Source organism: Phaenicophaeus curvirostris, chromosome 2 (assembly GCF_032191515.1).
Source record: "Phaenicophaeus curvirostris isolate KB17595 chromosome 2, BPBGC_Pcur_1.0, whole genome shotgun sequence".
In the NCBI taxonomy this organism is placed as follows: domain Eukaryota; kingdom Metazoa; phylum Chordata; class Aves; order Cuculiformes; family Cuculidae; genus Phaenicophaeus; species Phaenicophaeus curvirostris.
In genome coordinates, this window is record NC_091393.1 from 103,983,286 (window position 1) to 104,009,370 (window position 26,085).

General features: G+C 39.3%; 1 protein-coding gene across 2 annotated transcripts in view; it reads left to right on the plus strand.

Moving 5' to 3' along the window:
* Positions 1–3,261: 3,261 nt before the first annotated feature.
* RTN4 (reticulon 4) overlaps positions 3,262–26,085 on the plus strand; it is a 101,437-nt gene continuing 78,613 nt past the window's right edge. For both annotated transcript variants that reach the window (XM_069850249.1, XM_069850256.1), the window contains exon 1: positions 3,262–3,313. In XM_069850249.1, coding sequence (XP_069706350.1) covers positions 3,277–3,313 — 37 coding nt within the window. In that variant the 5' untranslated portion in view covers positions 3,262–3,276. The remainder of the gene's footprint in view (positions 3,314–26,085) is intronic.

Here is a 26,085-nt window from a genome sequence, read left to right on the forward strand (position 1 = left end):
TCAAACACAATTACATTAAAAACATACTTAAACTGTAAACCCTATACCTGCATTTGACCTCTGTTTTTCCCCTTATGGAAAATCATACAATCATTTTTGGATTTCTAGAAATGTGTCTGTTCCTACATTTTTGATGTGAAGGAGACATTAAGCTGTCAGAGATGTGTTTTCCTAATCCAGTTTAGATTTGTTCGAATTGGTGAAAATCCTGCTAGAACAGTCTGTTATTAAATTAACTGTAATGGTTGCCTCTTTGCTGAAAGACTCCTGAGAAGAAAAGCAGCATTCTTTAACACTAGCCCATATTTTAGTTTTAATTTGGGATTCTAAACCACCTTCTGTCAGGGTCAAAATACCACTTCTTTGTTTCAGTCCTAACCCATAACCTTTCCTACTAATGCAGACGTGGATGGACTGCAGGGCACGGTCTGGGGAAGCAAAGTAAGAGAAGATCAGGTTCTTAACCACCTTCAGAATCTGAATAATATATATATAAGTCTATGAGACCTGACAAGATGCATCCCAGAGTCCTGAGGGAATTTGCCTGTGTAGTTGCCAAGCCACTCTCCACGATATCTGAAAAGTCACAGCAGTCAGGTGAAGTCTCCAGTGAATGGAAAAAGGGAAACATTGCACCCATTTTTAAAAGGGGTAGAAAGAAGGACCCTGGGAACTACTTGACTACCTGTCTATGATTCTATGATCTTCTGTGCCTGGAAAGATCATGGAACAGATGCTCCTAGAAGCCATGCTAAGGCACATTGAGGTCCAGGAGGTGATTTGAGACAGCCAACATGGTTTCACCAATGGCAAGTCTTGCCTGACCAAGCCAGTGGTCTTCTGTGATGGAGTGACTAAACCAGTGGGCAAGGGATGACCCATGGATGTCATCTATCTGGACTTCAGTAAGGCCTTTGATATGGTCCTGTACAAAATACATCTCTCTGGACTGCAGAGATATGATGGAGATTTGACAGGTGGACTGTTTGGTAGATCAGGAATTGGATGGTTGCATCCAGAGGGTAGTGGTCAATGGCTTGATGTCCAGATGGGGATAGATGACAAGCGGTAACTGTCAGGGGTGTGTATTGGGACCACTACTGTTTGATATCTTCATCAATGACACTGACAGTGAGTCTGAGTGCACCCTCAGCAAGGTTGCAGATGACACCAAGTTGTGTGATGCAGGAAGGATTCTTTTACAATGAAGGTGGTGAAATACTGGAACAGGTTGCCCAGAGTGGCGGTAGATGCTCCATTACTGGAAACATTCAAGGTCAGGTTGGACGGAGCTCTCGGCAACCTGGCCTAGTGGAAGGTGTCCTTGCTTGTCGCAAGGGGGTTGGATTGGATAACCTTTAAATGTCCCTTCCAACCCAAACCATTGTAAGGTTCTAATAAAAAAAGTCTTGCAATCTGCTCTTTTGACATGCTGAAATCATCATTGTTCTTATGATAATCAAAGCTAGGTAGTTACATCATCACACTGAAGCAGTCTCTCAAGCTGTGCTTTATGAGCACCTTGGGAATCATAAAATATTACTAAATGCAGTGTTAGTAGACAATGGCTTAGTTCCTCTGTAGTTTCAAGCATTACGGATGCTTACAGTAGTGAGGGATCTGCAAGTTGGTTTTAACTGTTTGCTGGAGAAGCCTGTTGAAAAAGACTCCATTTCTGAAACATAATGATGCCTTGTTTGTATGGGCAAACAGGAGCTTTACCTCCTCTTCTGAAACTATGAAGAACAGTCTTATGCATATACTACAGATAAATAAATCAATCCTAAACCACTTAGTTTGCAGGCAGACCTGGTAGAAACACCTGTAGCACACAAGTTATACAACACTTAACAGTATAAATTCCTCTAATTCCACGGTATTGTGCCACTCTATTGCAAAATTTTATGTTTCCCATTCCCGTGGCTTTGGTAGAATTTCTTAGGAAGGTGTTAAAGCTGCTGCTGAGATTCATACTACAGAAATAGCTTGGTTTTGTTAATTTGACAAAATTTCCTCCACTCTTTCTTTGAATCTTCTTTGTACTTCAGAGAAAATGTGATGCCAAGCTAAATGGCTCAGGGTGTTGCCATTTTCTGTTCTTGTTATAATCCCTGGAAATCTGACTAGACGTCTAAAACTCATTTTTTTTTATGAGTCCCTCTGAACTTATTGCAAGACTGACAATAAAAATTACAAATTCACCAGTATTGAGTAGAGCTGCTCCCACAGCTGCCGCTGCTGAACACCCAGCCATGGCCGCTCTGCTCCAGCACAGCTTGGGAACAGCACAAGCTTTTCTTTATTCTGAAACCAGCCTTGAATCTCTTGTGTCTGGGAACACTGTAAAGCTGCAGTTGTTCCTCCCAGCTGCCGGGGACTGGAATCGTGATAAACCCTGAAAGAAATGTCCCATTGCTTCCTGTTGCTTCCAGTGCTTTTAGAGACTGTTCTGCTGCAGTTGGGAGACTAAAGAAAAGAAGGAAGAAGCTACTTTCTCAAATATAGAGAATTAAGGCTGTAAGAGGGGCAGAATTGCTGAAAGGGGTATAGATTAATACTTACACATGCAGAAATAAGCCCATCTGTGCAATCCATTTGTGTTGTAGCTTGTGAAAAGATAAGGGAAGATTGATGTGGAGGATGGTAAACACACTCAAGTGCCTTGCAGCCGGGGTGTAGAAAAACACATTAATCATACTAATCGTTGTTTAGTCTTGTGTGCCTGACAAGTAGAATGTGTTTCGATAATGCGGGCCTGTGATAGACTCAGAGGCACCTATTGAACATGTTTGAGATTCCTGCCCTGCTGTGGGAAAGACCAAAGCACAGTGGTAAACTGCGCCTGCGAAATCCCTGGTACACAGGCGAAAACAGCAGGTTGGGTAACTCTAGCAAGGACCGAGCAATGGTGTCTGTATTCCTGCTTGTGTGACTGTGCTTGAGTGCTTCTTTGGAGATCTTCTGGTTCTCAAGGTAACGACAATAAATTTACTCTGCATTTCATCTATGGTTTTGTGGTTGTCCCTGCATCCCGCCCATGTTGGCTCACACTTACTTAGAAATATTCCAAAGTTACGTAACACGTTTCTTTTATTACCTTGTCTTCTTCAAGCTAACTTTTTCTGAGGCAGTAGGAGATGTTACCTATGACTATGGGAAGTGGAACCAAGCAATGAGTCAAAACACCTGGCTTTGGCTCAGGTTGCCTGTGGTCAGTCTGGCGCACACAGGGAAGTTGCTCTGTGCCTATGTAAACACGGCCAAATTTCAGGAGTGATGCATCATAATCAGCAACAGGAGCACTTTTCTTTAGGTAAATAATAAGGCACTTGTATTGTCTTTTATTATTGATCTACAGTATGTTTATTTCCAGTTTAATAGTGAGGTTTTTGACCATATTTGTATAAAAAGTATTAGAAGTGAATACAATATCCAAACTTTTGTTGTCTTGTTTACTGAGATGGCAAGGGTTCTGTTAAAATGTCCCTGTGTATTTTATCATGATATCAATATATGCATTCTCTGCTGAAGTGAAGAATTGCTTTTTGTACACCTGCTAGAACATCTGCACAGCATTTTGGCAAGGGCCCCAGCAGGAGGCTGTGGGGTTCTGAGAGCCTACAGTTCCAAAACGAGGGCTGATACAGCTCTCCGGTGGCTTGTGAGTTTGTTAATCAAATGATCAAAGGAAAGAAGGATGCCCTGTGTTTGTTCTTAGTTTCCTTTCTGCTTAGCTGCCTTCTGGCAGTGTCCTTTGTTTCTTCTGTATGTATTCTTGTTTAGACTGTTGTTGCTCAATTAAGTTACAGTTTTTCACTCTTAATTTATTTCCTGACCATGTTTCAATTAATTTTAAGGGAGGATATTCTTTTGCTATCTCTTCTACTGTTTGTTGCTTTCCTCATCCTATGAGATTTCTGAAATAATCAGATGAAAAAGAAATTCTTTGTATATACTTTTTTTCAAGTAAAGGAATGCTGGATTTTAATGTCACCAGCAGCTTTTCCGTACTGTTCAGGGAAATCAGTTAAGATCGTTGTGGGTTCTTATGGTGAGGAAAGGGAAAGTTAACCGCATGCAAATACATAACATACTTGGTATTCAATTTTCAGATGATTACTTATTTCTATTGGAAAATTGTCCTAGTGCTGCATTAATTTGCTGTCTTAGTCTACAGTGGATTAGAACCCTCCCATTTTCATTTATGGGAGCTGTAATCCTGTCTTTCATCTCACCGAATCACAAAAAGTGTGGGTTTGAGCTGTTGGAGGAAATGAGCAACAAAAGCAAGCACAGCAAAATTTTATTAACAAACTTTCAAACTTGAAATTTTAATTCAGCTCCCATTTCAACCTATAAATTACTCTGGATTCAGTGCTCCTTGCTTGTAATGTGATCTGAATAAAAGCTTTTACTTCACAGTGAGCTGAACTGTGCATTCTCACATCTTCTGGAGCCTCCCAGGGATGAGGGTCACTTATATCAGGTTTCAGGGTCCCTGCTGCTCGCTCTCTCGCACGGGTTCAGTCTGTGCTATGGCACAGGGCACCCTTTGATGCAGACAGGTACAACAAACCACATGGGCAGCAAGTGCCAGGTCCCAAAACTACCGCCTGGACTTAGACAAGAAAAGTGCTTAAATGTAAAGATGTTATTTCTGAAAATTAGTGTTCCCACATCCATGGATCTGCTGCATCTATTGTGTTTATTGTGTTTTGCTCCAATAAACTGCCCTTAACTTCTGTGCCTGCAACTTCCCTGTCACGCTATTGCTCTGAGTGGGCTTGAGTGCAATCAGGGATTTTGGCCTTTAAGCCTTTAAGCAAACATTGTTTTCTTACAGATCTTTAATTTGATTGGCTTCCTTTTTTTTTTTTTTTTTTTAATTTGGTTTTAGCGTTCACAAGGCACCTATAAAACCAGTGAATGATTTGTGCAGTATTCTTAATAGAATCATACAAAGCTAATTAGGGAAAATGCTGTATCTGTAAATGCGGTTGGTTTTTTTTTTCTTAGATGCATTGGAACAGGTTATTCTAAATGGTACCATCTGTTCTTTGGAAGGCTGTAATAAGATAGCAGTTGCTAGTGCAGAAAATAAGCATGAGAAGTTCTCTCAGAAAATCGTATTGATTCTCACCTCACAGGATGGAGTGGTTGAAAATTTGCCACTTGAAAATGAGAAAGATGCAAGAATAACGGAACACGTTTTCTGGTGGGTTTTCCATGTAACAGCAGAGGGAGCCGTTAGAGCAGGCAAGCAAAGAAGCCTTCCAGCACTTTGCACAAACCATAGTAAACACTACATATGCAGAAGCAGTGATAGGAATTATTTTACCATGAAATGTATCTTATTATCCCTTTCAGTACGTCTGTGTGAGAATGTGTGCATGTTTGTATTTTGTTTGACTGGAAATGTATTCTCAGTGTGGAACGTTGGCGTATTGTTACTCTGGAATGGCATGGTATATGCATATACTTCCCACCCTGTTCTCAGCTTCAGTACATTGTGTCTGTCCTTTAGAGCTGGAAGGAGATCCTGTATAGGGTTTAGAATCAGTGTGGGTAAGGGAAACTGCTCTGAGTGAATCATCGTTTCAATGGAGTTGGACAAAGGGCATTGTACAGTGGAGACATACCATGATGCCTTGGTCGTTTTATCCTGATAGGCCAGAAGACTTACCATCACTAGAAGTGTAGTAAAAGTTAAAATATCAAAATAATCTCAAAATAATCCTTAAAAAAATACAGCAAATGTCTCCTTAGAACACATTTAGGCTCCAGTTCCCCTGCTCCTTCGATTGCTCTGGGAATTGTGTGTTTTGAGGACCATGTTACACTGTAAGAGCTGATACAGGAATTTAGCTCAGATTGATTATTCAGAGATGGGTAATCCAGTCCTAAGGAAAGCAAGGTGTCCGACTGCAGGCAGGCACCAGCAGATTCACTGGGTGCATGTTGGCAAAGCCTCTTTTTAGCTCAGCCCATAGCCAGCATGAACAGGCATAATGCCAAATGTCATTTGCTGTTGTCGCTGAGCTACATGTTCCCAAATAACAGATATCTCCATAATTAAGCTAGATGTAACTGCTAATGTTTTCTTTCAGTTTTAATACACTTGGGTACTTTTTAAAAGCTGCTGGGCCATATTTATTACACAGCTAAGTCTGCAGAGTTAGGATTCACAAGAGAACTTTAAAAGAGAAGAATTACAAGTCTGCGGATATTGTAACTATCGTGTGCCTGAGGAACAGTGAGAAGTATGCACATTCAGCTTTCAACATGTAGAATATGTCCCGTAAATATAACCCTTAAGTTAAATATATAAAAGTAGAGATGTTTTCTGAAATAAATTATAGTCAAGTACTTTTCTGTGTTATACTAATGCCTGCCACTTAGTAGTGTGTTTCCAAATCCTTGTGAAGAGCTTGGAATTTATGCAAATTTTATTAGGGATACATTCTTTTTAATGAGCATTAGAACTTCCACTTCAAGAGTGGTTCAAACCTATCAAAGACTGGCCAGTTCAGTGGCACTTGAAAAGATGCTCAGTTCTGTGTAAAACAGAAGTTCTGTGACCCTGGGAAGCAGAGCCTTGCCAGGATGCTTTTGTAATTGTCTTAGCTGATCATATCTTTTCCAAGGTTGGATTTTTTTTTCAATCTGATGCAACATTTGCTGTATTCCATGTGCTATGCTGAGAAGGAATTTCTAGCATGCTTAAAAGTCAAACAGCAGTTTTGCCAGAGAGGGGGGAGAAAGAGGTGATGCTGTCAAAAGAGTGAAAATAGAGATTTAAAATCCTTAATTAAAGTCTCAGTTTCAGGAACTTATTTAGGAATTAATGACTTATGTGATGTCTACTGTAGCTGAATTTTGACTGATGGTTCAAGTATGCTTTCCCAGAATTACTGAGGGTGAACTACAAATTAAAAATGTAGTTTTCCCTTTTTGCGCTTTTTGCTTTTCTGTTATTGAAATTAATCTAAGCCTGCCATTATGAACGTATATGCTGATGCAGATACTCCAGCAGCAGTCAGATGAAAAGGTCAACGTTGGTGGCTTCTGTGGGATTTCTGAACACAGTGCATGCTCAGGACAGAGCACTGACCAAGTGCTTGTCATTTTAAAAAAACAAGTACTGCACACTGTTGGTGAAGACAGGCCAGTATACTTTGGAGACTGCTTGGTTTTGTAAGAAATGCAGGAAACCTGAAATGTTTATTTTTCCTGATTGGGATTGCTTTAGCTGTCCAGGCTGTTATTTCTTGTAACAGAGCATTCGTTACTGACAGCTGCTCTTTTCCTTAACTCAGCCTGACACCACCTGAGCGACCTCAGACTTTTTGATTATGAAATGCAGAGCAGCTGATTTCCATAGAAGAGCTTTTTCCAGAGTCCGGTGTTGTCACACATGCTGAATGCAGAGGTCAGTAGTCATTTCTCTTCCCACTTATGTAGTTTAATTTAGCTACAAAGTTCTAGAATTTTACTTCTGATCAACTTGCACTGTAAGTTCAAACCTGAAGTGTAATTAAATACCCAGCATAAACAAGGGATGAGAAGGAATGGCCAGGTATATTTTGTATGCCAGGAAAGGAGAGCAGGGGTAAACTCTCAGAAGAAGTAACACACCTTCATGGAAAAAAATGGACAGTCCCTGCTAGATGAAAATCAATTTATTATTACACACTACTATGCCTACTGAAACTTTGGGTTCAATTTTCTCATTTCATTGTAATGGTGCTACTTCTTAGATGTGTAGCACGTGACAAAAGATCATTATCTGATTAGTTGTCACACTGATTATAAGATATGCCCATGGGGTAAGTGTTTGACCTCAGATACACTGTATACATGGTAACTTGATTTACAGTATAACATACATCAGATTTTGAGCAAAAGGATGAAAACAATGAGTGAAAAGATTACGGACATTCTTAGAACACAAAAGCTGACATCATACAAGAAAGCAGTGGAGATGTATCATAGAATCAGAGAATCACCAGGTTGGAAAAGACCCATCGGATCATCGAGTCCAACCATTCCTATCAAATACTAAACCATACCCCTCAGCGCCTCGTCCACCCATCCCTAACTGCAGTACTCCCCAGAGTTCTTTCACGGTTCTTGTTTAGTGTTTGCAGCAGCTGAAAAATGAAAGTGCTCGTTAAATCCAACAAGACAGTGATAGGCTAAAGCAAAAAGCTTTATTCATTTTCTTCATAGCCATTTTTACTGCGCAGGTGTGATTTCTAGCAGGGATATCTGATGAAATGGCAGGCCTGATGTACATTAGTTGGCCTATTTACATGCTAGCTGTTTTGTAGTAGGCATTCTCTGGAAGTTTTAGAAATCATGTTATGTAAGAAAAACAATGCAAGTGCGGTGTCAAATTTACACTCTAGAGCAAACAGAACTGTAACTGGGGAGGACTGTACTGACGTTGCTTTATATGCCTTGTTTTTCATCAGAGAAACTTGGTGCTTCGCAACCCAAGATGCAATTGCTAGTCATCTGTTGGGATTTAAAGTAATTTAGACCTGTGTATTGTATTCAGCAACCTCAAGAATTTTCAGTCACTTCATCCAGAAAAAAATGAAAACTATCTTAAAAATGAAATGAATGCAGTTTAGCAAGGTGACAATACACTTCTACCCAAAGTGTCCATAAAAGCCAAGTAGTATTTTTGTAATATCTGAAGACCTGAGGTTATATACACAGAAGAGGTGGAATTTCAAAAAAAACTAGAGATGTGTAAATGCCTAAGCGAGTTTAAAAATCCATTCCTTACAAAACTCATGTCTCCAATCTCAGACATTATTTTGAAGAAGAGTCATCCAGTTTCACAGACAGAGAAGTAGATGAGCTGTCTTGTCACCTCACTGGTAAGAGAGATTCTGAAATGTTTTGAATACTAGCAGTGTTCACATTTCTTTTTTTATCTTATTTATTAGACAACTTCAGAATTTATCGTTTTCCCAGTGTTTGACAGAGTTTGACTTGGATAAAACAGTCTGGTCAAAATATAATAAAATGTTTGTGAGTTTCAAAAATACTTAAAGAATGAACAAAATTAGTGCACAGCATCATGGTCCTATGCAATTTATTATTGCCAGGCCCCGACTAGCTGACTTAATTCCTACCTCTATTTAACTGATGTGTTGCACTCACTTCCTTCTAAAGCAGACTTCACAAAGGTCAGCCACAGATTTATACCTTGATTTAATGGAGAAATTAGGCTCTTACAAAATAGATGGTAAATGGGAGATTAAAGATACTGGAATGAGAGGAAACGTTGAAGTGTTGTGATGTTAGTTATGTAGCCTAGTGCCCAGGACACTGAAGGAGGAAATCATAAACTACGCCTCCTGCCTCATGGAATACTTCTGTCTTAAAATCAATTAATTATTCATCTTCTGTCTTTAAATTAATACATTATTAACTAGAACAAGTGCAAAGCCCATCCAAGATCCACTTCCCAGGTGAGTGGCCATACCACATATAAGATGGTTTTGCTCCAATCTCCCAGAAAGTTTCACTAGAGTTTAAAGAAGTGATAATACTATTTTTATTGCATTCTTGTTTTTGCAAGCTGTTTCTTTATGTTACTCCAGGAAGTTTTATGAAGAGATGGCCATAACTTAGATAACTTTTTTTGTGTGTTTTAGTCACAAAACTCTTAGATGATGTGAGAGTTAGGTTTTCTGAAGTTATCAAAAGCAAAATGAAACCTTGTGATACAGTTTTCACCAAATGCAGGTCACATGTAGAGGGTTATCAGCATGCCAGAGTTTGTACTGATAAACAGATAAATTTTAAAGATGGTGATAAAAATAATCAGTGATATTCATGAGGAACTTTTAAGGAAAAATATTTTGAATGTTGTTTCTTTGGGCTTTTCGCATTGTTTAACTTTTTTTCTTCTAGCTTTCTTGTATCCCTTTGGGCCCACTATCCTCATTCTTTAAGTCACAGAGTGGTAGGGAACAATCTTTTACTGGCAGAAGATAAATTATATTAGCATGGTGACCTAATACAGTAAATGTGGTCTATTTCCATCCTGCAGTAATCCCATTGAAATCCCTGAGTCACACTAAGGACGTTTGGCCTCGTGCCCTTTATTGCACTAATTTTTATGACTCTGTGAGCCTCCCTTCTGTTTTTGGAAGCTGTATATACTGTCACCTGGTCTGCGTTATTGCTGAAGCCATTAGTCAGAGCTATTGGACAGGCAGCACTGGATGTACCTCACCAATCATCTCAGTTCTCCTGAGCACAATTACTTATGTCCTAGATGCATTAACATTGTTTTGACAGATGGTTTGAAACCTACAGATACGCTGAGAAATCCTGGTAGTTTTATTCCATATAGATTGATGGAATCTGCTATCTAGTCACAGTGTTTCAGACTTGATTAATTAAAGCCTCCCACTGAATTTAGCAAGCCATGAATTCTGGACTGTGTTTTGCTCCAGTGATACTCACTCTTGACTATTCTGCTGGTTAGCTAGAAATGGAAGTAGGTTATCTTGGAAGGCAATGGAGCAAAAAATCAAGTATTAGTTTTTGAGCTTTTGCGGTTGGGTTCTGTCAAGCTTAACCTGTTTTTTTTCTGTATTTTATGCTCAACAAAAATAAACACAATCAGAAAACTAAAAAAAAGTCCTATAAATACAGTGCTGGCGGCAGAATTAGCAAGCATGCAGATGCTGAAGGCAGATTTGATAAGCTGGAGTAAATTAATTTGGAATGAAGCTCACATTTATATGAAATTTAAAAGGTCAAATCATTTTCCAGTAGCTCACCATTAATCCCTGATATAAGTGGAATCTCTAACTATCAATGTTTCTACTTCAGAAGTAAATACTACACAACAAGACAGAGAGTGAAATGTCATAGTAGCTACACTCATTAGGGTCTGCAGTCCCTGATGGTTTTTCTATTTTACTTTAGCAAGCCTGGTCCTAGTATTAGTTAAGAACCATCAACACAGACAATTCCATGCTTCATGGAAAAAGTGATACTTCACTCAAATGCAGGAAAAACCGGCCAGCCCTCCCTCCTGCAATCAGCAGAGCAGCAAGTAGTCAACTACAGTCATTTTGATCACAGAACATCGTTGGAGGGGGGAAGCAATCTGTAGTGTTTCATATAGTATAGGAACACAAACCTTATAGGCAGAATGCAATTTTAAAAAAAATAAAGGTAGTTCTTTTCAATAAAACAATATTAGAAAAGAAATCTCTGCTGGATATCTCACAGAGATGATTATTTCTTGTACAGCGATAGCACTGAGAGTACATTCTCATTTTACCAGATATTGTTCAAATGTCAAGAGACAGAGAGCAAAGATGAAAAGAAAGCGAAGTACAAATACTGAAGTGTATCTGGAAAGGTCACTGACAGATGCTTTTGTTTTGGTTACTTTTCTGAATTCTAAAATACATAATGAAAAGAGCAAAGGGAGAGAGAGACAACACATCATAGTAATCTGAAATTTCTAGAGTGGATTGTTCTGATTCTATAGATTAATTACCATTTAATTTGTACTTCTGAGTTGTATTAGGAGCAGAATTACAGTGTAACAAATGTGTCTGTTTTGTGAATATAATCTCTCTGTGTGGATAAACTACAGGACTACTTGTTTGACAGTCTGGAGTGTTGGTTTATTTTATTCATACTTGAACAAAAATATAAGGTGGCAGCAGAATCCCCAGCATCTGGTAAGGAGGATACACCTGACTCAAGGCACCTCACTCAGCAGAATTGTTCATTTCCTGAGGCTGCCACCATCTCTATTGTGCATTGCAGGGTCAGATCGCAGCGCTGTTGCTGATAGCACACAACTGGGCCAGAACCCTCTCCCTGCTCCCCTCCTCAGCTGCAGTTGCTCAGGCAACAAGATCATTCTGCAGCAGAAAAGCACAGAAGGAAACTGTAAGGAGTGCCAGGAGAGAGATTTCCCCCGGGGCTATAGAAAGGGAGGAGGAAAGAGAAGGGAGGATATTGGTACATGTCTCAGAGAAGATATTTGCTCTTGTTGTTGCGTCAACAACAGTACCAGAGGCTGCTTCAAAGCAATTAAGTCTCTTCCTAGATTTTCTATTTGGAGTAGCTTCTTTCCCCCTCTTGGTTTTGAGAGAGGTACACGGATCACGTGAGATGTCTGGTGTTGGATAGAGTTAATATCTTCCTGTATACTAGAACAGCATGGAGTGATTTGGGTGCCTTTACTTGGTAAACTGGGTATGACACATCTGACCTAGTCAAAAGCAAGCTGAAGTTTGTGTTGGGCTGACAGCAAAGCTGTTCTGGCACACACCTGCATCCTTTGGAGGAGCAACAGGATCGCTGTGAGCCATTGTCAGCACTCAGGCATCATCTCACTATGGTCTCACGAGAGTGAAGGAGTTAATCTTTGGGTTCTTGCTGTATAAAGGTGTTTGGTATCTGCCTTACCAAGCCTGGGAAGGTGGTGTCTGTGATCATCCTCATAGAGGAGTAGAGAAAATACTGAAAAAACCCCAATTGTTAAATGTGAGGACTAGTTACTGAAATTTTTTAAACTTCATTCTGATGAAAAATAAATGTTTCTTAGTTCTAAACATTACCTTTTCACTATCTTTTGGATAACAGCTATTACTTTTTATTTCATCAGCTTCAGAACATGAAAACTCTGTAGGCTTTGCTGCATTCTATCTTTGCAATTCTGATGAATTAATATTGATTGGCTGAACTAATGTTTATTTCAATTTCTTATGAAGGATCCCTCACCTACATTTTACTGCTGTTCTCTGTTAGCAGTTTTGTGTAAAACATCTTCACGATGTCTGACACAGTCCATATGAAAAAGAAGCATTTTACTCTTTAAAAGTTGCATTGCAGTCAAAGTTTCTGTCAACAACTAGATTTGTCTTAATTGGAATGAACGGTATTGTTTGGATCACCTTGTTCATTTTCTTAGTAATTATTTGAAAATTCTGATATGAATTCTTACAGCAGTGCCTGCAAAAAATATTGACTCTATCATTAGTACTTCTCATGCTGGCCAGTGTTACCATCTCATTGTTTCTCTTGTAGAAAATTTACATATCTTGTCTCTCATCTTAGACATAAAATTCTTTGGAGCACTGATTTTCTTTTGCTCTATATACAGTGCCTTGCAGATGAAGTCTTGTTTATGACTGGGGCTCTTGTAATATAAATCATAACCACCTCCTGTATATTTTTCCATTCAAAAAGTGTGAGATGGCAGCAGCAGAACGCTGATGTTTAACAGATTTGTTGATGCTGTTTGGGCTGGGCTGTGTAGCACTCCCAAAGGCTGCAGTACACTGATGGAAGTGGTTTTGCCACTGCTTCGAAACAAATATTTATTCAAGTTTTTACATTTGCCTTCTCATTTGAAGTTCATTTCTTGCAATGAACAGCTCTCTGAATTTGTATAAGTCTCAGTAGAGGGAATACTTTGGAATTAGATGCCGAGTTTAGAATTCAATAGAGGAATAATTTGATTTCATTAGATCAGGGTAGGAAGTGGTAAGATAAGTGGAGAGGTATCGGAAAGGAAAGAAAAGTTAGTTAAGAGTCACCTGGAAGATGAAGAATTCCATAATGAGCCCTGTGGAAAGAACAAAAGAAGACAGCTGGCAAAAGGCGTGGTGATTCTGTGCTAGGAATCCAAGGCACTTAATTGGTGCTTAATTTCTTATGGCAGAGCATCCAGGATCTCATGTTTGATTGAAAGCTGCAACTTTGTGCCATGAACTTGCAATATTACTCCATAAAAATGTAAGTTGCATGTTGTCAGGTACATCAATAGTTGCTTTTGTTTTGTTACCCTTTTCATTAGTGAAAGAATGGAATGCTCAAGAAAAGGAAGAGCAGAGATGGAGTGTATTGCATATAGGGAGGAAAAAGCTGCATAGAAAGGAAAAAGTAGAAGGGAAAGCTGAAAGAGGAGACTCATGATGAAGTAAGGGAGGAAAGATAAGAGGAAAGTATGATATTGTGTCTGAACTTTCAGATGGGAGAAAAATAAAACAGGAGAGAACCCTAGGAAAGGACAGAAGATACAGAAATTTAAGGAAGCATAGGCATTTTTTGAGCTAGGAAAAACAAATATGCAGATATTTCTGATTAAATATCAGGGAATGTTCAAGAAAGCAACCATAACTTAAAAAAAAACCCTAAGGAAATGTCAGAAAACAAGCATATCTTTATTTTTCAGGTAGAAAAGACTGTCAGCCGGTGGCCATTCAGCTGATGGATGTATAGCTTTTATGCCTTTCATGTTTAATAGCTGTAGGGGAGTCTGTCCTTTGTTTGGGGTTTGGTTTTTTTCTGTTTTATACTTCCTTTTCACTGAGCTTTTCAGTAGAAGGAGATTTCGAAGCTCAAAGAATGAACGGAATTGTTTACAGTCATACCAGTATTGAAATTAACTGAAAATGCAGAAAACATCAATCATTCTGATTGTGAGGAGGTATTTCTTAACAGTGTGGATATTACAGAAATGTTGTTCTAAGAAGATTATAGTTTTATCCATTGGGATATTGAAACTGGATTGGACAGAAGACCAGAAAGGTAACTGGTGATTTACTGCATGTTCTGTGTGTGAGCCTGAGTGGTGCAGGATCAGCGTACTGTCATGCGCAGCTGAACCAGTGTTGCTTTCTCTACATTTGCAGCAGGTCTGTATCTTTAATTACCCTCATAGACAAGTAATGCTGCATGAATTTCTACCCTGACAGTTGTATTGCAGGCTGGTATTTGAAGTGCAAGCAGTAACTGGCAGCTGCTCATGGAATATTTGAATAGGAAGGTTATATTCAGAATTTTCCTTCAGCACCAAGTATGGGCAGAAATATTCTTATGCATATGGATTTATACATCCCTCGTTAGTTGCACATGTCTAAATCCTCTTTACATTGGGATACTTAGAGTGGTGGTTTCAGTTGTTCTTAGGGTTGACCCTTCAGAAAAAAAAAAAGTATGACGGGGTTTAATAGTTGTACACTCGCCTCTGGTAAGCCCAGCTATTAAAAATACTTCTAATTTCCACTTGGGGAGTGTACTCAATTTGTCTTCATGGCTGTGGTTGTAGGAACTGGTTTGTATTTTGTGTCACTGGCAGAGAATTTCAGAGCTGAATTTCTTCCTTGTTCCAGAGCTTACATGTGGTGTGAGTTTTGTTTGAAGAGGGACAGCTAAATGGTCTTCTCATTCTAAAATGCTTCTGGAAATTCCCTTCTTGAATCATACACTTGTAAATTTAGATTCTGTTGGTCACAAATGAATAATGCCCAGTTCTCTTGACCTTAATGAGAGTATCTGATTTTTAGAGATATTTTGCTGAGTTTCGAATGCAGAGACCCATACAAAACCAGTTCTTTCTATAACAGCGTGTGGTGCCTTTGTCTGCAAAGAGAGAAGATGTCTAGACTGGGAATAGGCATGAACTGGGATGTAACATCCATGTGTTTCTGCGTTGCAGGGAATTGGGTATTCAGGGTTTTGAGTCCAGATCTTGGCACAATACAGACTTGTAGCTCTTATTAAGGAAGTGAATCATAGTCTTTGCTGCTGGTCAGAATGACCACGGACTTAGGGTCATTCATAGTCAAGACCAACATTTTGTGGCTTAAGGTCAACTGCTGTCTCAATGTGCGAGGCCCACAGTGGGTTAGCTACAGCGTTATAAATAGAATATATTGTAGGTTTTAGAAGCTTGGACAAAAAGTCACACTCAGCTGCTGTGTTGGTTGTAGGAAACTTCTGAGCATGGAGATTGGCATTGCTGAACTTTGTCCTCTAGGGCCAGGGTGTGAGAGACAGCGTGGCTGGCTGCAGATCACAGGCTTGTAAGAAAAGACCAAAGTATGACCTGGAGTTTCTCCAGCTGTGAGAGAAGTTGTGTCTTGTGCTGGGTGGGCTTTCCTGGCCCACATTTAGGTGCTGTGAGAGAGAGCGGAGGGAGTCTAGAAAGCTCTACGTTCCAGACCTTGCCTGGAAGCTGTGGGTGGACATACCTGCACCTCTGGAAGAGAAGATTCCTTTCAGACGAAAACATTCAACTTTGACCTGGACATTTAATGTCATTGGAGGTGTTAATAATTAATAAAATGCCGGCAGATGGCGCCCAAGAATATTTAGTGCCGAGGCAAGAGCCCCTGGGACCGGGTGTCATTTGCTTTGGTGTATTACCAGAATACATTTTTATGTGCCTCTTTTAAGATGCTCCACGTAGTGTGTCCTCCTGAGTGAATTCGTAATGCATCAAATTGACAGCCACACAGTGCTACGTGGAAGAACTGGAACTGTCTGAGGTTGGTTGCGGCAAGACGTGGCTTTGCAGCACTAGTGACAGGCGAAGAGAAGCACTGCAGGATTCCAGAGGGTAATGCCAATGGCAGAAGGAAAAAAATCCCTTGTTCCAGATGTGGCTTCACATCAAAAGTTGTGACTTGTCTGAGACAAATGCATATGATAAATAAAACCCTTATAAAGTCTTGCAGAAGGCCAGTTAATTGCAAATAAATAATGGCTTGTGTGGGTGTAATAGTGGTGGTATGTCAGGAATGATTTGTTTTGCTTAGTCATGCTTTGCAACCTAGGTTCCAGCATTGCTTTACCCTCATAAACATTGGAGAGAATAAGATGGGACACCAAGATGTGGGAGCCTTTTTCTCTTGCTCTCAGCACTCAGGTGAAACACACAGAGGGATTAAAAATGGATTAGATAAGCATTCTTAAGGGAGTACAGAACTCTGGAAACAGTGCTCTGGCCTATTAATTTTGAAGGATGCAAAAAACTCCCTGACCCTTTTCTGGCTTGGAAAAGCACAGTATTTACATTGGCTTTTATCTGACTTAACGGCTTTATTCTTGTTCTACTTCCCCCCACCCAGCTTTTCTTTTCAGTTGTTTCAGGGTATCCAATGTGTCTTCACAATTCCATTTGGATGTCCTATTGTATCCCACATGCCTTAAAATGTCAGTAGGACTAGAAAGAAAACTGTGATCCAGAAATTAATACTGAAACTTTTGTGTAATTCCAACTTGTGAAGCTACAAAATTTTACTTTAAGCAGTTTATTCTTCGGGGCAGTGCTCTCTGCCTGATTGTTTCAGAACTTTGTTGTGGAATTAAGTGGGAAGGAAGTGACATCATGACATGTATATGTGTTGTGCACCCATTTTTATTTATTCTTGTATATTTTCTAGGTGATGGGTGTAGAGGATAGTCAGAGCGTATAATTATTATGATGCGCTAAAGCTATATTTAATTAAACCTTTAATAACAACAGATTGCAAATATTACTGGGAAATAAATGTGTCTTTGTGAAGCAGGGCTGTTGTAGTGCAGCCTAACTAGAAGCAGACAGACTGCCAGCTTGCACCGTCCAACACTTACGTTTCTATAGGGAAGGATAAGAACACTGGTAACGAAGGGCAAAATGTCAGTGTCACAATTTTAGCAGCTGAATCTATTCTGTCTGCCTCCTGCCAAACAGGCTATTAAACCTTTTGGCATTATGCTGTCTGTGACACTAGGAGTCGGTCCCATTTATACTAATAGCTTTACTGTGAGAGTGTAGCATTCATTCCTTCATTAGTCCTACAGATAAAATGCTGCGTAGTACAAGCAAGTTGCTCAAAACAGGTTCTTCTCAATGTTTTGTAGCATGTAATGTGTTAATTATTTACATATGGTTATTATATAGCATAAATTGAGTATTGCTGTTCTACTGAAGATCCACATTCAATCAAAAGTATAAAACTGGTGTATATAATTTCCATTTATTCCAGGGCTCCTGCCACACTAATTGTCTTTTCACTAATCTCTTGTCTCTTCTTCCATGTGTACCCTTTTAAAAGTGCTCCCTGTAATTCTCAGTATAGTTCAGGATGGCACAAAGAAAATGTGCCAAAGTGAGCAGAAGTTCATCATGCAGGCTTGTCAAAAACATCTTGGGAGCCATGCCACACTTTAATGCAATGACATGTTTTCCTTTCATAAGGTTTGCTTCCTTACTGAGTGTTGTTCAGAAATGCAGGATGCTATTTGCTTGTGCACCATGATTTGTTTCACAGAAAATGCTTTTTTTTTTTTTTCATAGTTATTAGTTAAGCAACCAAATTTAGTTTGGCTTCCCAAAGTACAAAGACTATTAGAGGCTTAAGAGGTACAGTATTGCTTAGAAACAGATCTCCAAGATTTTTATCCTACTTGGTTGGGAATCTGAGTTCCTATGGAATTACAGAGTGCAAGATACTGTAGGAATGAATCTGCTTGAAAAGCTTAAGCAGGCAGTGAACTTTTATTCATGGTAAGATGCCACACTGTGCTAATTCAAAACTACAACAAAACAAAGTCAGAGGTAGATGTGCAGTCCCTCACTAGTTAGTAGGATTTAAAAGAAAAAACAAAGCAATAAAACATCTCAAATTCTATGCAAAGTGTTGCAACTCACTGTGCATACTTAGAAGAAAAACCTTGCAGGACACTTACTTTGAGTAGCAGCTGCTTTTGCAGTAACTAGAAGAGGCATTCTGCTGTGCAGTGTTTTATTATATTGTTCCATAAACAAAGACAACCCTCAGCTTCAGTAAGACAGACTTGTGTTCTAGATTAAGAGAAGAATGAAATAAAAAAATAAACCCTGAGAATTGAGATGTGCATGAGTGAGCAAAGAAGGAAATTTGCCCTGATTTGCCTATGTAAATTTAGTTAATCCCTCTTGTGTACATGGGTTGCTATATAGTCTTTAATCAGGTAATCGTATACTGTGGGAAACAGCGCAGCAAAACCACATCGCGATTTCTGTTGTCCACACTTGTGATGCCATGCTATGCAAGTGGTTTCATTCACACATATTTATTTCATGCATTTATCTTATTTTCAACTTCCTTTCAAAATAATTAAATAATAAAACAGGTTATTTTCTGCAAAAATCTGTTGGCCAGTATGTTTACTTTCAACTTTACTGGCTGGGGCTGTAATTGCTGCAGATCTCTGTGTTTTAAGCATTACGAAAAAGTTGAAGCTATGTTTCTTTTTCATAGTCTAGTTTCTCATACATACTTGGTATTCTTATGTGGTCTTTGCAGATACTGCTGTGCTTTGTTTACACATCCATCTTTTCATACCTTTCTGGTTAAATGAAGTTTTCCTTTGTCTAGCATTCAAGTCACCAGATGCTAAAGAGGCAGGCTGAGAGGTCTGAGCTGATAGAAGATTTTGTCCCCAAAGCTGCAGACTGGGGAAATACACAAAAATTCCTGGTCCCCATATGCTGTTGTACAGAACAAGATGTGGTCTTCTGCCATTCTGACTAGGGAAGCATTATTTGAGAATGTGAGTGGTTTCTGTCACTAAGATGGATGTATTCATTTTTTTTCAGGGCTTTTGTACACAGCTATCAGTCTGATACTACTTCTAGGCTTTGGGTTTGTGTAGAATGAACTGATCCTGAGACTTACAGGAGGGTAAAAAAAAACCATGAGAAGAGAGAAATACAGTATTTCTTCAAGTAGCATACCCTAGAAAAGGAGATATGCAAATTCCTTTTGATTTCTTTACATCAGACTGCAGTTATGGCTCACAAGGCATTTACAGCATGCTACTGCTGGCTGCTTCTTCACTCAACCTTTTGCTTCATGTTGGGCACCACAATAAAATCTCAAAATACATGTGGTAGTGCCATACAGTCTGTTTGTGTATCACATGTGCATTGATTTTGGTTTTAATTTTCAGAACAGTCCACCCTGAATTTTCTTGTAACACTGGAGGCTACTTCATTTAGGTTTACTGAGAAAAGATTTCCCAGGTCTTACTTAAAAGCTTGCAGAAAGCCTTCTTGCTGAGGCTCTAACATTTCCTGTTAGGTAATTAAGGTTATTGTAACACATTACTTGAGGGGCATACAAGAGAACAGTCTTCATCTGGTATTCCAAAATAAATGCTGACACAGTTTTCAGTTAAAAAAAGTTTGCAAGAATATTTTAGAAACTAACAATTATATGCTAATATTTCTAGACTAACAGGAATAGAAATTAGAATTAATGAGTTCTCTGCAGGTACATCTGTCACATATTTAATAATATGAGGCGTATTTCTTGCTCACAGCACTCTGCTAGCATTATGCAACCCTTGTAATAGCTCTCTGCAGTAAACACAAATCTTGATTTACTGCTAGAGAAAATGAAAGTTTGCAGGCATAACACCCTGAGGTGCTACGTGTGTCTCCCGTTGAAGTCAGTGGATGGATGTTGCTTGGACTCTCCAAAAAGCTGTGTCCCAGTGCACTTGATGATATTACTTGTGACTCAAAATGTCCTTGTTAAAATATATTTACAGTCTAGGAACCCTGACTGCCATAGCTTTGCGTTGCCCAGTTGGGTGCATCAGTTCACAGTTGCTGAAGCCTTGAATTCAGCGAGGCAGCCATTTCCAAACATACCTGTTAAGCTGCTCATGTCTCCTGGGATAAAGACAGAGATAAATGCTGAATAAATATATTTGTTTACTGAGCAATGTTTTAACCTGGGACTAATCTGTCAAGTTTTCTGTGGATGCTAATTAAGTGACCTGATATATCTCTGTTGCCTCTCTCCCCTGTGTAAAATTAGAAGAATAATTGCACTTCTCTTAAAAGAAACTGAATCTTTCCCTAGCACTCTGACAGTGTTGATCCAATAGAAATATGTCATAATCTTTCTTATGATAGAATAAGAGCTAAAGTGCCAAGCACTCTGGTTCCTGATAGTGTACATGCATTGACAAAGGCATCATCTTCTTTTGGCAAACTGCGTGCATTCAAATTGGACAGGTAGATCCTGGACTCTTTTCAGTCTTTCCGTAGTTCACAGTATGGCCATAAATTGCATCCATGGTTCATTTAACCTGAAAATTCTAAAAGAGTGTACCTATAAATGGAAATTTGTCTGAAATTTTGCTGGTTTTTACTCTTTTGGCTTACTCTTGTTTTTAGTTACAAGCAATATAACTGATCATCAGTAGTTGGTAATGTGAAAGTTGACTCTAAGTATCACAGGCATGGTAGTTTCAGTAGTTACTGCTGCAGTTCTACCACTGTGTGAAACCGGAGTTGGCAGGTGTTGAATTCTCTTCTGAAAAAGAGAAGACCCACTCTCAGTTGGTTTGAGTGTGGTCCTGGCAGATGTTCATGCTGCTTTTTGAACTACTACACTTGGGGATAGGATAATTCTCCATATGTGTGTAGCAGATATATTCAGGCATTGAGGTGGACCTAAAAGAGAATCATAGAATCACCAGGTTGGAAAAGACCTCTGGGATCATCAAGTCCAGCCATTCCTATCTGCCACTAAACCATGTCCCTGAGCACCTCGTCTACCCGTCTTTTAAACACCTCCAGGGAAGGTGACTCAACCACCTCCCTGAGCAGCCTGTTCCAGCGCCCAATGACCCTTTCTGTGAAAAATTTCTTTCTGATATCTAGTCTGAACCTCCCCTGGCGGAACTTGAGGCTTATCCTGTCCCCTGTCACTTGGGAGAATAGGCCAGCTCCCTCCTCTACAACCTCCTTTCAGGTAGTTGTAGAGAGCAATAAAGTCTCCTCTTACCCTCCTTTTCTCCAGACTAAACGACCCCAGTTCCCTCAGCCATTCCTCGTAAGACTTGTTCTCCAGCCCCTCCAGCAGCTTCATTGCTCTTAATTTGGATCATAACTCTCCTCACATCTAGGCTGCTTGAAGGTCTATGTGAATGCCATTATAAGATTAATTTCTGCAGTTCAGTTCTAGTTCTGAATTCTCCCTAGGCCAGAAATAAGGATAATTTTTTTCAATCTGAGTTTCTGGTATATATTCTGTCTTTGACATTACTGTTGGCAGACATCTCGATAGAACAGAAAACCATTCATTTTGCTCGTTAAGGGAATTTCCATTTACCCCATGTGATGAAAACTTTTGTTACAAATACAGAAAGATTATGCCTCATATTTTTGTTCCTGAGTTGAATAGAATAAATTATTCCTTATGCAGGGAAACAGGGGGCTGGAGGACGTGGAAATGTTTTGTTTTCCAGAAAGATCTCATGCTATACTTAAGTTATCAGGCTTCTCTGTGGCAATGCTGGATAACTCTCAAATATGGCAATCTCTTAGGTGCCTGAGACAACAGTCTCTTTTTCCCTTCCTTTTCAGTGCATCCGTATGGCTGTCATTTTGTTCCTTTGCTTTAGAATTGGTTTCTTCTTGCAGACTAACTTGTTTGCAGATAAATCATCTTGGCTACTGTCTAGGAGCTCTTCAAGCACATACTAGTTACAAAAATTATCAATCAGTACTCATTATTAGTTGTTCCACAATGGCTTTTAAATAACTAGCTTTCTTTTTATTTTTAAGAGTTTATAAATAAGTATTGTTGATAAGAACAGTTAATGTCTCACAACAGTTAGTATCCCTGAACTAAAGAAACCAGTGTACTTCGACTGCTGTTCTTTTGCTTCATTTTAACCTGTAGCATCTGAAAAGACTGGTTTCAAAAAAGTAAAGTAAATCAAATGGTGACTTAAGCCCAGCAGTGTGGCCCTGAGAACTCTTTGGCAAGTCACTGTTCCTCCCCCTCAGGACATGTCTGCACTGGAAATTGCAGTGTAGCTTAGAGGATTCCAGCCTGATGCTAAATTAGACTGTTCAGAAACAGGGAAAACTGGTCTATGGAAAACTCTTTCAGGATTGCTGTAGCTGGAGAGCTTCCAGGTCTCTGTCAAACAAGCTGGGCTCGTTTAAAACTTGTTTTGCTTTCTATAAATTGTGTCTCAGGCTTCAGTAAGGATCTATCTGGTTATGATTTTTCCTCTTTAATCTAGGAAAACTGTTACGTGTGCTTTAGGAAAGCTTTATCAGTTGTGAATAACAAATGTTAGGTGGGGGTACTATTTTTTGCAAAATGTCTTTAACTTTTTAAGGGCTGCACTAGCATCAGAGACTGGGCAAGAAAGCATGCTGACATAAAAGAGCATCATGTCTCATATCCGTTCTCCTTCTAAAAAAGATGTTGAAACTGCATCGAAACAGCAATAACTTGCTTTTGGTACTACTCAACTAAATTCCTGAGAATGATGAATGAGGAAAAAGTGTTTTTAATTCTTTTGATCTAATCTGTGGAGTTTAATTAGATATCCAGTTTTAAATCCAGTTATGTTTGCCTGTGGCTTTAGCAGTGCTTCTTAATTCAAAGAGAAAATGTGGGCCTGTCATTCTCTCACAGACTTCTCTGTAAATGCTCCTTAATATTGAAATGCCTGTCAGAAAGATTCATTAGTTTTGTTTTTGACTTTCTTTATTTTATTCCTGAAGATTTGTTTGTTAATAATCTACAAAATGTGGGTAAGTTTCACTTAAAAAAAGGAAAACTTGGCTTTTGAGGTTGAGAATAGCTTACCTATAGGACCATGATGGAGTTATAAAGACATGCTTTTGGTAAGCGTTGGTCAGTGTTCACATGTGCCACGCTGCAAGGTGGTGAGCAGTTTCTCCAGGGAAAAGGAGCAATTTCCTTTGTTTAGGACTAATGTTTTTTTAAGAAGAAAGCAAGCTTCAGAATGCAGACAGCCAAACTGACTTACTTTCCCCCAGGCCTTGACCCATCCAGGCTCTCAGAAGCCTTGCATCATCTGGTTACTGCTCCTCACTCTTCCTCTTTCTCAGAACTGCGCCCAAGGGTGGTCAAGTACTTCATCATCTCTCCTGCCTCCTCTCTGTGTACAGTGTTACACATTGCATATAATTCCTATTTGTAAGAACTTAAATTGTAGAAGAAGTGAAGCAAAATGTCCCAGTATTCAGTGCCCCACTCCATTCCTGATCCTGTTTTGTGTCCTTTTAGGCCCCAGTATGGTCGCTTACATGTTGGCTGTTGCCTAAGCATTGTCTTCTTGAAGTAAAATGAAAGCTATGTGAATAATGGAAAATCAAGATCTGAGACTCTGCAATCCCAGTGCAAGGACTATGTTTTCCTACTGCGCAGTTCGTGTTTCATTCTGAGTCATGCTTAAACAGGTTCAACAGCTGTGCATTTTGGATCATTCTAAAGGCATGTTATTTTCATGTAAAGGCAGATGTAAAAACAGTCTGAAATAAATCCAGGTTGGAAAATATCAGCTGTGTTAATTTTAGCTAGAATGAAAACTTTCTATTTGAACCTCTGTATATTTTAAGAACATCATGGATAGTTCATCTGAACTGGTTTCTCCAGTTTTGATTCCTATTGTTTTGTACCCCCACCTTTTGATTGAAAGGAATTAATTCCTTCCAAACTGAAAAGATACTTTGGAAGAGCAACTTGTGACTTTTTGGACCTGGTCATTGTTATATAGCTGCTCTGGCTTTTATATCTGGTACAGTTGTCTCAGACAACCTCCAGCTATAACCAAGCTTCCAACTACCATTTTTATTTTACTAGTACTTGATTATGTGAAGCGTAGGCATGTCCGTATTAGCAACTATCTGTAAGAGCCAGGCACACAAGCGCACACTGCATAAGTTAATAGTGCATCATATGTTCAAATTCAGCTTTCTTCTGTGAATTCATCTGCCTCCTACTGTTAAGTTATCTGTATTGAATATTTTATAATAAGGCAGCTCATGCATTAAAGATCGTTATTGATCAGCCATGATTTGAAGAAGTGCTATTCAGACTTGGCCTAGAGTTAAGCATAAGTCAAATCAAGGACAGGGCTGGCAAGTATTCAGGCTCAGGCACCACAATGCTGAAATCTGCATTTATTCTAATCTGTTCAGATACGATTTCTGCAATGCAGCCAGTGGCTAAGTCTGACCTTAAATCCAAAGAATCCTTGACTGTTGGTCTGTTTCCAAAGCCTTAATCCCTTTTTGTCTTGAGTTTCTTTTGTCTCCTTATGCCTCCTTATGCCTCCACAGAATTCAATGATATTTCTGCTGCTGTTTTATTTTTCCTGAAGCAGTCCTTCACATCACATATGGATTATTGGTATTTTTGCACTTTCTTTTTGAAGTATTAATTTCACTTAGGCCTATTTCTGCAGTGCTCTGTGTCAGCTGATATGCAGGCATACTTTGGGTTGCATCAGAGCTGCTCTGTCAGCTGGAGGCAGTATCCCAGTGTGATGCAAGGCACTCCTCCCAAGTGTCTGAGATAAACACTCAGCCTCCACATTTCTCTCTGTGGTTAAAAATTGGAAACTGAGCACCAAAATCTTCCTAGCACCATCATACCACACATCAACAGTTTAGTGAGTGCGATGCTTTAATAAATGTTACAAATATGACAATTGGAACACAAAGAGGAAATTAAGAAACAAGCTGTGCTGCCCAGAGCACTCACCTGTGATCTTTGTAGGTAACCTTGCAAGGCTTTGTTTTATTTTAATTGGTAGGCTCTCTAATAGGTAGAATCTGCTACCTGCTGTCCAGGCAAAACATCCCATGCTACTCATTGCCTTCATAACCTCCCTGTGTCAATCCACGTGTCCCATGTGCACGCTGAAGAAAACAACTACCTTCTCCAGGCTGACTACATTGAGGAAGAGGTTACTGTGAGCAAGACAAGGGAGCTTCTGACCTGCTTTTCAGTGCTGACCCTCTAGCATCTGGGTTCAGCAATTAGAGATGAAAAGTTCTTGTGAGTCCTTGGAGCTTGCACTCTGCATGTGGGTAGCATTAGCACAATCTGATTACATATGGAGACATAAAAGACATTGAGATCTCTAGAAATTTAGTAGGTTCAAATTCAAGAAACTCTACGAAGTACATATGAGAGAATTTTTCTGAGGATTATGTAGATTTATTTGGGGGACAAGAAGATGCACACGTTACCAGTTACATGCTCTTCAAGATAAAACCAAAACAAAATAACACCCTAAACCAATCCTTTTAAGATTTCTTTTTTTAATATTACCAAGACAGTGGGTTTTTTTCTCTGACTTATTACTTGGAAACAGCTGAGTCATTTCTTGCTGAAAAGCTCTCCAAAATGTTCAGCCAATGGCATGGAAAACTTTGAGCAAAAGTTTATAAGAAGCTGAGGGCAAGTTGTTTTAATGAGGAGTGGC